The following is a 14,655-nucleotide window of genomic DNA, read 5'->3' as shown; positions in this document are numbered from 1 at the left end:
AAAGAGACACTAGGATTAAGTACAGTACAAGGTGTTGGAGTTCAGATCCTGATTTGGTCACTAATTAGCTTTGTGAACTTTAGTAGAGTTGACATGAGATGGTTTGTGATATGTGCTTTAGCACTGTATCTAGCAAAATTAAGATTAATAAATATTTTTATGATGATGATTTTATAACTTTGAATCTATAATAGAATAGGATTCGGGAGATATGCTTGGGCATAGAGTTCACAAGCCCAGGTTTAGCCTACAGGCCTTTTAGAAGTTTAAACCTATGATTTTAAATATGATTCTGTACCACAAGGCTCAAATACTTCCTCCTCATCAAAATTCCAGTTACACTGTAAGGCCCAATATCAGTCTGATTTGTGTTCTCCAATCTCAGAATTCTTGTCATGCTAGTAAACCTAATCACTATATTTATTCACTTCTCATTTCTGAGTCAGAATGTATCTATATATATAAAAGCCTAAGTGACTGCTCCACCGTTCTACTGGTTGCTATGACATGCACTGACCACCAGGGGGCAGACACTCAATGCAGGAGCTGCCTTCTGGTGGTAGGTGCACTCCCACAGTGGGACTGCTCCTCAGCTGACCTACGGGCGCCAGATGCTGAGCTCATGGCTAGTGAGCGCAGCTGCGGTGGCATGAGCCTCTCCCGCAGACACTCCCCCTGAACGCCTCTCCCCAGTCCAGACAGGACCAGGATCAGGATCGGCATCGGGACTGACTGGGCGCAAGATGGCGGCCGCTTGTTGGTCATGAGCATGCTGATATCGCCTTAGGATGGGCACACAGAGACTGCAGCAGAGTGGCAGTGAGCCTACCAAGCAGCAGCAATGGCAGGCACAGCGGGGCCAGGATGAGCAGGATTGGCGCGACACCTGGCCTGGGCTCGGGCTCCTCCCTGGCCACCTGCCACTTCACGCACTACTGCATCCCTAGGGGGGATGTTGGACTGCCGGTTTCAGCCCAATCCCCTCAGGCCACGCCAAGGCATCCCACCAGTGCATGAATCCATGCACTGGGCCTCTAGTCCTATATAATAAAAGGCTAATATGCAAATTGTCCCCTCGACTGGGAGTTTGACCAGGGGGCAGGGCTGGCCGGCCAACTGCCTTCAGCCCCTCCCCCTGGCCAACCCTGTCCCCAGTGAGCCCCCCCAACCAATGGGGGGGTGCGGCCAGCCAACCTTCCGTGTCCCCTTCTCCTGACGGCCCAGCCCGATCAGCCCCAGTCAGCCCCAATCAGGGCAGGCCAGCCAGACCCTACCTGTGCAGGAATTCATGCACTGGGCCTCTAGTCTTATAATAAATAACATCTTAGAATTAACATCTCTTTTTATATCATATTAGTATTGTGTGCTGATGGCATTGATAATAGGTAGGGTATATCAGACAAGGTGTCATAAAGGAAATAATATATGCAGGGGAGCTTGAAAGATGAGTTAGGTGTTCAGTAAATGGTGATGTCAGGAAGAACATTCCAAATACCAAAGAATGTGCCTTTAATCATCATGATGCTTTGGCTGGAACCCAGGAGATTCATACCAGAAGGTATTTCTCAGTTGTTTTGGAGATTGAGTAAACATATATAAGGCACTTAGAGAGGTACATAGTAAGTGCTACATAAGTGTTAACTCGTATTATTGCCTGATTTTCTTTATAGATAATCATGCATTTGTGAATTCCTAAAATATAGCTTTGATCTGCTTTTAGGGGGACTTTAGAACTTAATCATATTCTTTATTCTTTTGTGACTTCTTTCACTGAGCATCATGTTTATAAGATTTACGCACTTTGATGTATATAGCTGTGGTTACTTTTTTACTGCTTATATAGTATTCCATTGGTTGAACATACCACTATTGATTAAACCATTCTCCTGTTGATTGATGTATGCATTTATAGACACTGCTGGTAAGAACTTTCCTGTATGTCTCATGGTACAGAAATGCAAAAGCTTCACTAGAGTCCTCACCTAGGAGTGGAATTTCTGGGTCACAGGATGGGCACATGTCCAACTTTACAGCTAGTATCAAACCTGCCAAATTTACATCATTCCATCAATTTGTAAGAGTCCCTTAGCTCCATCCATGTCCTTGCCAATATTTAGCATCAACTGTGTTATAGAGGTCTGTGTTTTTTTTTAGTAAGGAATGATGATTTTTAATGAGCATCTTAAAAGAGCAATATCTCTAATTTGTTGTTAGGTTTATTTTATTATTATGATGTTGAATTCACCTGCCCACCCTATTCCTTTTATCTGGAGTTGAGCCTCAGACTAAACTTGACGGGATCACTATCCTGCTGTACCTATGTGAATTATGTATATTAACAAAATTGTCTAAGAGAGCTCGTTTTCCTTGCATCATTGAAGGACATAGTCTTTTACTTTGCCATCAGTTAAAATCTGTAGACTCTTTGAAAAATATAATCCTGTTTTTGTCTTCTTCTAGAATGTAAAAAAGTCATCTAACAGCCTAGAACTCAAGATGCTTACTCCTGAAGAATTCTTTAGAATTTTTAATAGATCCATCAATGCCTTCAAGGACTTGGAGATGGTGTCATCTAAAACTAGCGAATGTGTATTTTCTTCAACGTTAAGTCCTGACAATGGTAAGGCATATAAGATTTTCTAATTTAACTATAAAAGCAAGCTTGATTCTCATATGTGTAGGTAAGAACCTACCTCTGAATAAATATATGTGTAGTTAGAGAAAGATGTATGTGTGTTTTGTCTAATATAAAAGCAAATGTCAAGCATAAAAGAAATGGTTATAGATTTGTTTTTCAAGCCAAAACAATTAATGATTGTCAGATTAAAGAATTGTGTGTGAGTAAACAATGAACGAGATAGTCACTCATGTTTTTCTTACCTGCCATTTGCCAGTAATTTACAATTCTTCACCTCCCATCTTCTTATGTCCCCGTCTCAATTCTTTTCTAAAGGATCTAACTCTGAGGCATGAATTCTGGTCTTCACTAGTTACTCTCTCTTGAGACTCTTTCTCTCCCACTCTCTCCCCAGGGTTCCTATAATACAAAATCTTAATTACAGTGCTTTTCTTTTAAATGGCCAATTATGAACAATTTGTAATTTTACATTTATCGGCCTGTATAGACAATGAATCTTTGTTCTATAAGGTGACTGGTGAACTTCTTAATAAAAATAGAACAGCAAGACCCAGGATGAAATAAATAGGATATGAATCATTGAGATTTGGGAAGTAGACCTGAAAAATACTCTGGTATTGCACTCGGCCTTTTGGGGACTCTGTAATTTATGTAAATCACCGTGCAACACTGACACATTATTGCTTTCTATTTAGATTCCAGAGTCAGTGTCACAAAACCATTTATGTTACCCCCTGTTGCAGCCAACTCCCTTAGGAATGACAGCAGTAGCAGTAATAGTAAGTACATGTATCTGATTTAATGCATGCATGGCTCCAATTAGCACCTCTGGGAGTATTGCATGGGCTTTAAAGGAAATTCTGCAATTATTGCTGTGAATACTGTTCCATTACTGTTCTTCCTATTATGGTCTTCCTGAGAGTTAAGGACTAGACTTGTAGAATTGGGTTTCCGTACAGTTGGAGATGACAATGAGAGAATTGGGCGAATAATTTTTTGCTAAGATTATTTTAAATAAGGCATGAAATTACTTTTATAAATTTGATTTAAGCTTTTTTCATTGTTGACTTAAAATTTATTCCGTGTAGAATTTGCCTGAGTTTTACAACAGAAAGTACAAATGCTAGTTGTGTGGAATTCCAAGGATATTTTCAGTTTTGTATATATCACTATTTACTATTATGTGTGTGGAAATTTGATGATTTTGTTATTTCACTATAAAATTATATGTTAGAAGAGAATATGCTTTTTCCCCTGCAATTCCTGTCTTCTTTGACCAAGAGCTTAGTTTCCTGGAAGTCTAATATCCTCTTTTTAAGTCTAGGCAAAGATCATTAGATTTACTAAATATTTTGACCCTCAAGTCTCATGTAAGAGGAAAAAATCATCCTGTGATCTTAGCTAAGAAAGTCATCCCTTAAGATTTATTAATAGGGCACTGTCATTTGTGGAGGGACATAGAAGACCTATCTATAAAAAGAAGTAATCCATTAATTACAAATCCACAATAGCAATTCTATATTTCATAAATTTTTTAAAAGACCCTCTAATATCCAATTTGTTTTGGAATTTTTGCCACCAAGTTGAGATGAGGCTATTGATAGTCTTTATTCTTCTTAAAGTGACTATTTATGCATTTCACTGTAGAAATATTAATGTGTTTGATTGCAGGTTGCTACCCAGACCTCTCTGAGGAAATAATATAATACACAGTATATGCAGGGCAGAATCTAAAACCTAAATTCTGAATTACAGGATACTTCAGATCTGGAAAGTTTTGTAAAGGGATTGTATGTGTGTTAGTCAATTAAGGTCTTTCCTACTAATTATTGATTTTATTAATCTTTTCAAAGAAGCAATTTTTGGCATCTTAAATTATATTTATGTGTGTTTCATTGATTTCTAATCCTTATTATTTCCTTCATTCTGCTATGGGTTTAATTTGCTTCACTTGTTCTAGCTTCTTAATGTCTCAAGGTGGAAAAATTAGATTGCTGACTTTAAAATCATTCTTCTTTTCTAATAGAAGCACCTTAAAGATATGTCTTTGTAAGCAGCTTTAGATGCACCCCACACATTTTGATATGCTCTGTTTCCACTGTCATTTCTTTAACAATATTTTAAATTCTCCTTGTGATTTCCTCTTTGATTCACGTGTTGTTTGAAGTCTAAAAATGGATTTTCTCTAGATGTCTTATTGGTACTTGTTTCTAAATTAATTCTATTGTTGGAGAACATGCATTGTAATATTTTGAAATTTGACTATGTCTATTATTCAGATATGATGTGTAGCATTCTCAAATTTAATCAGAGTGGTTGATAGTGTTATTCAGATTTTTTATATCATTATTTGTCTAACTTTTGTCATTTACTGAGAGAGGGGAATTAAAAAAATCTTTCATTGTAGATTTGGCATTTTCTTTTTTTAAAGCATATCTCTGGTAGACAGGATATAGTTGGGCCTTGCTATTTCATCTAGTTTTTCTGACATTTAAAGTTTTTTCATTCATTTATTTATATTTGATACAACTATTGGTATGGTTGGGTATGGGTTTACCGTTCTTGTTATGTTTCCTGTTTGCCCTGTTTATTGATCCTCTGTCCTTCCTTTCCAGCTCTCTTTTAGGTTAAAGTGTGTGTGTGTGTGTGTGTATTCATTGTATTTTAATTAATCTGTTCTGAGTAGCACTATAAAATTTCCCACTGTCCTTCTCCATCCCACTGAGACATCCTGTGTCTATTCTATATATACTACCTGCTTTTTAAGTCAGTAGCCAGAAAATCTCTCCATTCTTGCTCATCAGAACTGTTCGTGTCTCTGATAAAGTCATAGCTTCCCAGGCATCATTCAGTGTATCAGCAGGCTCTGTGAAGTCTCTCCCTGTGCATGTGCAGCCTATTATTTGACTGATGGCTTAAGCAGAATCTCCTGGAGATTTCTGGCACTCCTCTGCTCAGCTCCTTACCTGCAACTCACCCTGCTCCGCAAACTCCAGCCAGATCAGCAAACCTGAACTTCAGTCTGAATCCCTGTCTCAGTGAAAATTCTGAGTCCCACTTGGGTGCTGTCTTCCATGCCTTGGTGCCTCCCAGCCAGAAAATCAGGACCGTTTGGGTTTCACCGTGTGTGTTTTTGCTCTTTCTTGTGCGGCCTGTTGGCTAATGTCTGAAACAGTTGCCTGAGATAATTTGTCTAGTGTAGTAATTCTTTAGCTTGGGAAGGCTAATCTGCTACCATCATGGTTGGAAGCAAAAGTCTTTTCTACTTACTTTAAATGACAAACTGAATGCAGAACACCCATTCAGTCGTATGCTTCTGAGTATGAATGTGCTTTTTAAATTGCAAAATGAATGGCCAGTCCTTTTGTTTGTTTATTTTGCTTTCTTTTTTCTTCCTTTTTATAAAAAGTATGGGTCTTACATAATAAGCCACTTTTGGCCGGGTGATGTCACTCACAAATGGGACACTTAGGTACCCATGCACAAGACCAGCTCTTAGGGAGCTTGCATTCTCATAAGAAAAACAGACATAAATGAAATACTTAGAATTTTGTCATACATATCAAATATACAGTTGACCCATGAACAACACAGATTTGAAGGGTGCAGATCCACATACAGTATACATGGATTTTTTTTCAATAAATACTTGTACTGTTTTTGATCTGCAGTTGGGAGGTCATGGATGGGAAGGTAAACTGTATGAACGGATCTATGCCATTTTACATAGGGGACTTGCGCATCCCCAGATTGTGTATCCACAGGGAGTCCTAGAACCCCTCCCCGTTGACCAATCCCCCTTGGATACCAAGGAGACTTAAGTTTTGGGGGAGTCAAAAGCTATACTGGGATTTTCGACTGCCTGAGGGGTTGGTTCCCCTAACTCCTGCATTCAAGGGCCAACTTTATATTATAATAGATATAATAATAGACATATGTAACTGTTTTAGTCATAGCATAAAGGAGGAAAGACTGTTTTGGAAATAAGGTCAAGGAAATATGGAGAAAGCATGCTAGTTTTCAGAGATAACAACCAAAATGTGACCGTGCTAAGCAGAGGACTGGGCCATATGAAGGAGTAGTCCAGAGATGTGCGTGTCCTCTCTGTAGCTTGTAAAGGCGATCCAGGTTATCCAAAGGAGTTGTATTTTCAAAGTCATAGTAACATCTTTGTACCAGGCTAAGAGGATATCTAAAAATGTTTGAGATCCTTGCAGACAGTATTTAAGTGATGTAGAAAGATATCCTTGCTTTGACATTACTGTACACATCTTCTTCAAGAACTACAGTCTCAAGTCAGACTGCCTTGGGGTTGGTTATATCCCAGCCCCTGCCTGGCTGTGTGACCTTGGCCAGGTACTTAATCCCTCTGGACTCCCCAGTTAAATGGAGCATAATGCATCCTTCATAGGGTTTCTGTGAATTTCAAATGTCAGCACACATATACTTGGAGCCATGTCTGACGTGTAGTATGTGTTCATAATTAATTATTAGAACACCTGGATGCATTGAGGCTGTGGGTCAGTGATTGGAAAGCCTGTGAGCTTTGGGTCTGAACCCAGGAGCAGCACCATGTAGCATGTTTGCTAAGCACCAAGAGATCCCTGTTCACAGGCGTAGTACTTACAGACTCACTCTAAAAAGGCGCGCCACAAATTCGAAGCATACTTTTTGTGTTGTGTATTTGTACAGATATTGGGTATTATTAGTCAAACCAAACAAGTCAGTTCCCAGGAATTTTGGACAGTGGAAAGTTTTGGTAATACTGAGATACAGTTAGTATGTTAACAACCCAGGAATTTGAGATTACTCAAATCCTATCCAGATGAGCTCCCTTACTCCATACGGTGTCTTTGAGCAACCTTTACTTAAAAGCAAAGCTTTGTTACTGGCTTGGGCTTTGGCCCCAAGCACCCTTACATAGGCCTTGAGGAGCCTGATTCAAATCTTACTGATCCTTGGAAAGCAGCAGGAGCAAGTGTCGGGAGTCAGGCCCTAGAAGTGCAAGCAAGCCTTTTCTGATAACATTTTTTCTCTCCCTGCAAGAGATGTGGCAGTATCACTAGAGAGAACCAAAGGCTTGGATATTAAGCTACTTGAATTAACAGAAGCAATAACAAAATTGAGGAAACCTTGACCTCTAGACCTCTATGGGAGGTGAAGCCCAGTTCTCGTGGTCCCATTGCCTCCCAGTCTTCACCAGGCTGCTGCTGGAGGGATAGGCAGTTTTCAGGGCTTTGCTGAGGGCCAGAGTCCCGGGGTGGGACTTTCCAAGTGGCTAAAAGGCCACAGTACTCAGAGAGAGAAGTAAAATTTCCTTGTTAGGGCTTTGTTTGGAACACCTGCCTTAGGAGCTTGTCCTTCCACCTGAGAAAGATTTTAAGTGGGGAATCCCAGAAGACCTCACTCTCTAGTAAGTTCCTTATGCTTTTTTGCTAGTGGGTGTGGTCTCTGCTCTGGTCTGAATGGTGCAGTTCAAGATTTGGCCTTTGGATAAAACAGGGCAAACAGGGCATTTGGCTGCCTTGATGCCAGGGCATGTGGCTGCCCAAATGTAGCTCATGGCGTTCTACATAGCACCATCCTAGCTCATTGGTTTTCCTTGGGACCTGGGGGGCAAAAGTCAACAGCTTCCTTTGTTCTCACTTTAGACATTGGTCAGGGCTCCTCAAGGAGGTGACCTGGTCAAATTTATCAAAATTACACCCCAGTATCGAGTGTGGGTCACAGCAGGTTGACTAGTAAGGAAAATTCAAACATGTTACTGGAGCACACACACACAGTTTAATCATTTATAGACAGTAAAATAAAATTCCTAAAATGGTAGGAATTGCATGTAAAATTCTGAACCCATTTTCTTTTAGGAAACACTTTTATAAATGGTGGTTAAATCCCAAATTAGTACACATAATCCTTAAAGTAACTATTATTGTAATAATAGTAACACTTCAGTTATACCAAATCCCATTTTGTACCTCAGACTTATTTTGGTGAGAGAATTCATGTTGAGCTCCAATTTAAGATGCTTAAACTGTATTTCCCATGGGGATTGTAGGATGTGGGCTGGACCAGAAAAACTGCTAATCAAGTCTTAAGGAAGAGATTCATTGTTATGTGAATGGAAGACCCCACTTCCCTACCCAGTCCCACTGTCCCTTACACTACATTCCCACCACCACTCACTGCCCCCCAACATGCACGCGCGCGCGCGCACATATCCTATTACCAGAGCCTCTTTGGAAACAGGAAGCATAAATTTGGCAAATTTTCTACTTTCACTTTATAAATGATGGGAAAATAGGCAATTCCTGTTCTGACTAGAGTAGATAAGATTTGTTTCTTGCCTCTCAGGTTAAATTTAATGGTTTATTTTTTCCTAAATATTGCTAAATCTACAGTGATTCAGCTCTTTTGTATTATGTTCTATATTTAGGTACCTTATATGTTAAATAGGTGAGTGTAGGGGCTGACAGTAACTCAGATAACATGGGAAAATATCATAGCCCAAAGCAGTTGCTTTATCTTGGATTAGTTTACATTTTGATCAATCATTGAAACTGTATAATTTCCAAACTTATTGCATCTTTAAAAGAAAACTGAGATTTTTAACTTCCAAAATGGCACATGTCAGTGTTTCCAAACAACAAAGCTGTTCCCTGTCAAGAAACAGAGAAAACCCTGTCAAAATGTTAAGCTTTGTGCTGGGAGGTAGAGACCCTTGTGGGGGAAGTGTTTTGTTGAAGTTATGAGTCATCCAGCTTCTATTGGAAGAGCAAAGCAGGAACAAGGAAGGTGTTCCATGCTAACATATGTCTTCTCTCTCACTAAGTTATTATTTAGGGTAAGCAATGGAAGACACTGGTGCTTTCAGCCGTTTGTTCATGTTCAATAGTCTTGGGCTTTTCAAAATAAGAATTCTGAGAAATCACGCCTTAGCCCCTACACTGTCAGCCCCTACACTCACCTATTGCTTCTGTTAATTCAAGTAGCTTAATATCCAAGCCTTTGGTTCTCTCTAGTGATACTGCCACATCTCTTGCAGGGAGAGAAAAAATGTTATCAGAAAAGGCTTGCTTGCACTTCTAGGGCCTGACTCCCGACACTTGCTCCTGCTGCTTTCCAAGGATCAGTAAGATTTGAATCAGGCTCCTCAAGGCCTATGTAAGGGTGCTTGGGGCCAAAGCCCAAGCCAGTAACAAAGCTTTGCTTTTAAGTAAAGGTTGCTCAAAGACACCGTATGGATAGGATTTGAGTGATCCCAAATTCCTGGGTTGTTAACATATTAACTGTATCTCAGTATTTTTTTTAAAATATATTTTATTGATTTTTTTACAGAGAGGAAGGGAGAGAGATAGAGAGTTAGAAACATCGATGAGAGAGAAACATCGACCAGCTGCCTCCTGCACATCTCCTACTGGGGATGTGCCTGCAACCCAGGTACATGCCCTTGATCGGAATCGAACCCGGGACCCTTGAGTCCGCAGGCCGACGCTCTATCCACTGAGCCAAACCGGTTCGGCAACTGTATCTCAGTATTACCAAAACTTTCCACTGTCCAAAATTCGTGGGAACTGACAGGGAACAGCTTTGTTGTTTGGAAACACTGACAGGTGGGGAACATCCGGCCCAAGGGTGTTTTTTGGAGCAAAATCATTTGGTCTGGCCCTGCCAAGGCACTAGGGGTGAGTTAATTAAATGTTTGACCAAATACAGCAGGCTAGTTTTAGTTAATAAATCTATATGGCCCGCAAATGATGTTATAAATATCTAAATGGCCCTTGGCAGAAAAAAGGTTCCCCATCCCTGCGTTAGCCCATAGCACAGTGTCAGTTACTGCCTGGCATCCAGTAACTGTGCTGAAGATGCAATGAGAGACAGCATGATTCTCAGCATGAGGTACCGAAAAGTAATCTAACCACAATGCCTGCAGAATGACGGTGCTTGCAGACCTTGGTCTGGATGACAAAATGTCATCCTTACAAAATTGCTTGGGTAGATATCAAGAATGAGAAAGTGAAAGATATTAGAAGATAAAGCCACAGAAGATGGATTTGCTTGGTAGTACAAATCACCCTCCCACCCCCAAACCCAGGAACACATCCCGTCTGCATCCCCTATGCATCTACATCAACCAAGTCAAATTTCCTTTAGTCTGTGGGTTTTTCTCTTTTTCAATGTATTTACCTTTTGGAAACTGCATGGATTTATATTGCCATTCCCAAACAATACTCAGCAGAAAAATCGTGGTTTAAATATTTTAAACAGAGAGAGATCAAGAGCGTGTTACAGAAACAGGTGGGAACTACCAGAGCGATAGAGCAGAACCCCAGATGGATATGCTGTGTTCACCACTGTGCTATTTAAATTACAGGGAAGGCCTTGAATTCCATTGGAGACTCCAAGCTGCAATGGGCAGCCATGACGTTGCCAGCATTCTTCTCTCTTTTAGTTGGCTTTGGTTTTGGAGCCTTATACTGGAAGGTAAGTGTTGTCTTTATTTTTCTTGATCAGAAACTTTCTGAACTTCATATAGTCACTACTTCTTACTACAGTTACATAAATGATTAACAAACAAACTGCCATTTTCTGAGAAAGGATCTCATCAAGAAAATGATAAAATAAGTGAAGTTCAATTTTAATTTAGTTACAACAAAATTAAAATCTTAGAAAGGTTTCTTCCCATTACCTCTTATGCCTGGGAAACCACTCCTCTGGCTGAGGGTGCAGACTGAAGAAATGCAACTGGTTTTAATAGCTTTAACTAAATATAAAATGGAAGGAGAATACACTGAAAATCTTATAAAGCCAAACAAATGCCATTTGTATTATCTGCTAATTTGGATTTCTACTCCTTTGTTCTCTTCTTATTGAAGCCTGTCTAAAAGTTAAAAATGTGCTAAATCATTGTGACTCAGCTTTTTGAAATGTCTTTTGAATTTGATTACTGTTTAAATCTTTCAGTTTCTTTATTACATGTTTGCCTCCCATATTCTAAAAATGTTGAGTAAATAATACCATGCATTTCTTATCATTTCTTAATGGAAAAATATTTTACATGCTGCATGCTGAAGACAACTGTTACTGGAGTTATTGACAAAAGATAAAGGTAGAGACCACTAACCTTTGAAATAGTATATTATGCACTGATATTTTTATGATATGTATCACTGTTCTTTTTCCAGAAGAAACAACCAAATCTTACAAGGGCAGTTGAAAATATACAGATTAATGAAGAGGATAATGAGATAAGGTATTTTGTTTTACTAAGTGTGTGGACCAGTAAGCTTGGCATTGGCATTTCATGTACCATACACATGCTCATAATACCTATAAGAAGTGGTTCAGCCTCGCCGGTTTGGCTCTCTGGAGAGAGCGTCGGCCTGGGGACTGAAGGGTCCCAGGTTCGATTCCAGTCAAGGGCACATCCCCAGTGGGGGTGGTGCACGCCAGTGGGGGGTGTGCAGGAGGCAGCTGATCAATGCTTCTCTTTCATCGATGTTTCTAACTCTCTATCCCTCTCCTTTCCTCTCTGTAAAAAAATCAATAAAATATATATATTTTTTAAAGTGGTTCACTCTTATAATAGCATCCCCCAGCCAGGGCCCTCCAAGACTTTGTCCACGCTTCTAACCCCTCACTCCTTCTTCAAGCCTACATCTCCATTTAGCTGTAGAACACCTTCACAACCCTTGGGTGTCAGAACTGGTCCTCTCTACTTTATTTCTTGCTCAGACTCCTGGTCATGGAGCTTGGTAGGCATGTTTGCTTATCCTTCTTTTCCACACTGTTACAAGACATACTGATTCCTCTCTCAAATCTCTCACAAGCTTAGCTTTTTCTTTGGCCATAGTGATTATCTTCATCCAAATCTTTATTATGTTTTGCCTGAGTTGCTGCCACAGAATGTTTCTTTTTCTTAGCCCCTCTAAACTCTACATTTGTCTCATTCTTCCTTAAATTTTGGCTCATAACATCACTTCCAAGTCAAGATACTTTATTACTTTTCTCTTGCATACTTAATATGTTTGCCATCATTCTAGTTTTTAGAGCCCTTAACTTTTCCCAACCTGTTATTTTCTCCAAAGCCAAATATAAAAATTATTTTAAGATACCTTCCCATTTACTGTAGCTGACCCTGATCATTTGTTTATCTTATGCCATATTGCCCAATACTGATACTTTGATTTTATGTTCAGGTTTGATTTTCATTTGTCATGTTACTTTCTCTCAAATCATGCCTGTATATACAGATTCACATGTTAAATACACATAAGCATTTTTAGTATGTGTATATGCATAGAGAATTTTAAAATCTACTTGGGAAACTGTATTGAGGCAGATAAATTCTTCCCTCATCCTTATAGTTATACTTATGAAGGTAAGCTTCCTACTCAACTTTGCAACCTTTTGTTACTGTGTTTACAGAAAAAAAGACCTGCCTTTTAAAATGTTTAGATCATGTCAGAATTTCTGTCCAAAAGCAAATAAGCATTTTTCTTGTTGTTTTTCAGTATGTTGCAAGAAAAAGAGAGAGAGTTTCAAGAAGTCTAATTGCTTGTATCCACACTGTTACTTTCGTATATTGGTAAGTTTTTAGAATGCAAGCTGAAATATTTAACAAAAATTACACAGCCAAAATTTCAAAACAAAATGTATTGTCTCCTATTGAACTGATATCAGTATGTGAACTGAAAAGCTCTGTCATATTTGAACTGTACATTTCAAATCCATTGTTATTCTGAAGCTTTGAAAGGCAAAGCCGTGCTAGTCCTGGCCCGTGGATTCATCTGGTATGGGAGATTGTAAAAAATCAACAGATAAGTGTTTACTATTTTTGAGGCCAGAAAATAAATTACACAAGGGAATAGAGTAAATTAGGACTAAAATAAAATATTATTAATAGAGGGAGAATAAATAAAATCAATTTCAATTAGGTGTAACTACTGTAACGATAGAAAAAGTATTTCATTTGTTAGATGCTGAAAAGAGCAAAAACTAAAAAAATTTCCTTGCCATCTTAAGGAAAAGGAGAAAAGGTCAAAATATCTTACAGTCAGGAGAGGGGAATTGTCAAGGTGAAGTGCCGCCTGCCACATGTCTGGTAATCATTGTGCCTCATCACAGAACAGAGTCCAGGACGCGCCGAATATTTACCACTGACAAATACCCGCTGTGGTTGTGTAGGTCTGCAGAGGGCTGGGAGGATGGGGAAGTGAGAAAACACGTCTGGAAGGCACTGGTGTTCAAACTCCAGACACTGTTGGGGGAGCACCCGGAATGGCACTACCCTGGTCCAGCGTGGATGGATTCATGCTCTTCTCACTTGCACTTCTGCCAACCGGCCCGTGGAATCCTGAGCGCATTCATTACAGCGGGGTCTGAGCGTTCTCTCATGCTCCTTAGTTCTTCCCAGGCTCTCTCTCTCATGACCACTAACTCTCCCGGGTGGTATAGGCAGTCATTGGTGATCCTGGCTCTTTCCTTACAGGCCACTGTCCTTCCAGCTTTCACTTCTGTCCCCTATTCCGACATTTAGCTCTAGATTGAAACTTCACCAGGAAAACTGTGTCACAGAGCCTTTTGCCTCCTCCCGGAGCGCTCACTGTTATAGGGATAGAACATCGTTTGATAGAACATCGATGATAGAACATCGTTTTCAACAATCCAAAATCACATGATACACTAATAGCGATGCCCCACATTTCTCTAACACTTTAACCTTCTACTGCACAGACTTCATCTTTGCCTTTAAACATGCTCTTGATCAATGGGTCCAAATCATGACTCCTCACTTCTTTCTAGGCTCATTTTTCCTGTGATATGATGTAAATCAGTGATTCCCAAAGTGGGCGCTACCGCCCCCCGGTGGGCGCTGCAGCGATGGGGGGGTGGGCGGTGATGGCCACAGTGCATTTGGGGGCGATGAGTAACTGCTATTAAAATTTTTAAAAAATTAATTTCCAGGGGCTGAGTAATATTTTTTCTGGAAGGGGGGCGGTAGGCCAAGTGAGTTTGGG

The 14,655-nt window shown here is 39.8% G+C and overlaps 1 protein-coding gene across 2 annotated transcripts in view; it reads left to right on the top strand.

The window, feature by feature from the left end:
- KITLG (KIT ligand) overlaps window positions 1-14,655 on the top strand; it is a 91,626-nt gene that overhangs the window by 65,441 nt on the left and 11,530 nt on the right. Inside the window, exons 5-9 of one of the 2 annotated variants that reach the window (XM_070409602.1) lie at window positions 2,461-2,620; window positions 3,334-3,417; window positions 11,010-11,119; window positions 11,821-11,888; window positions 13,150-13,223. In XM_070409602.1, coding sequence (XP_070265703.1) covers window positions 2,461-2,620; window positions 3,334-3,417; window positions 11,010-11,119; window positions 11,821-11,888; window positions 13,150-13,189 — 462 coding nt within the window. In that variant the 3' untranslated portion in view covers window positions 13,190-13,223. The remainder of the gene's footprint in view (window positions 1-2,460; window positions 2,621-3,333; window positions 3,418-11,009; window positions 11,120-11,820; window positions 11,889-13,149; window positions 13,224-14,655) is intronic. The other variant, XM_070409603.1, reaches the window with a different exon arrangement.

Source organism: Myotis yumanensis, unplaced genomic scaffold (assembly GCF_028538775.1).
Source record: "Myotis yumanensis isolate MYYU_CA2020_CCGP unplaced genomic scaffold, mMyoYum1.0.hap1 SCAF_3, whole genome shotgun sequence".
NCBI classification, from domain to species: Eukaryota; Metazoa; Chordata; class Mammalia; order Chiroptera; family Vespertilionidae; genus Myotis; species Myotis yumanensis.
Note: the sequence above shows the minus strand (reverse complement) of the source record. Positions and strands in the feature narration are given on the sequence as shown.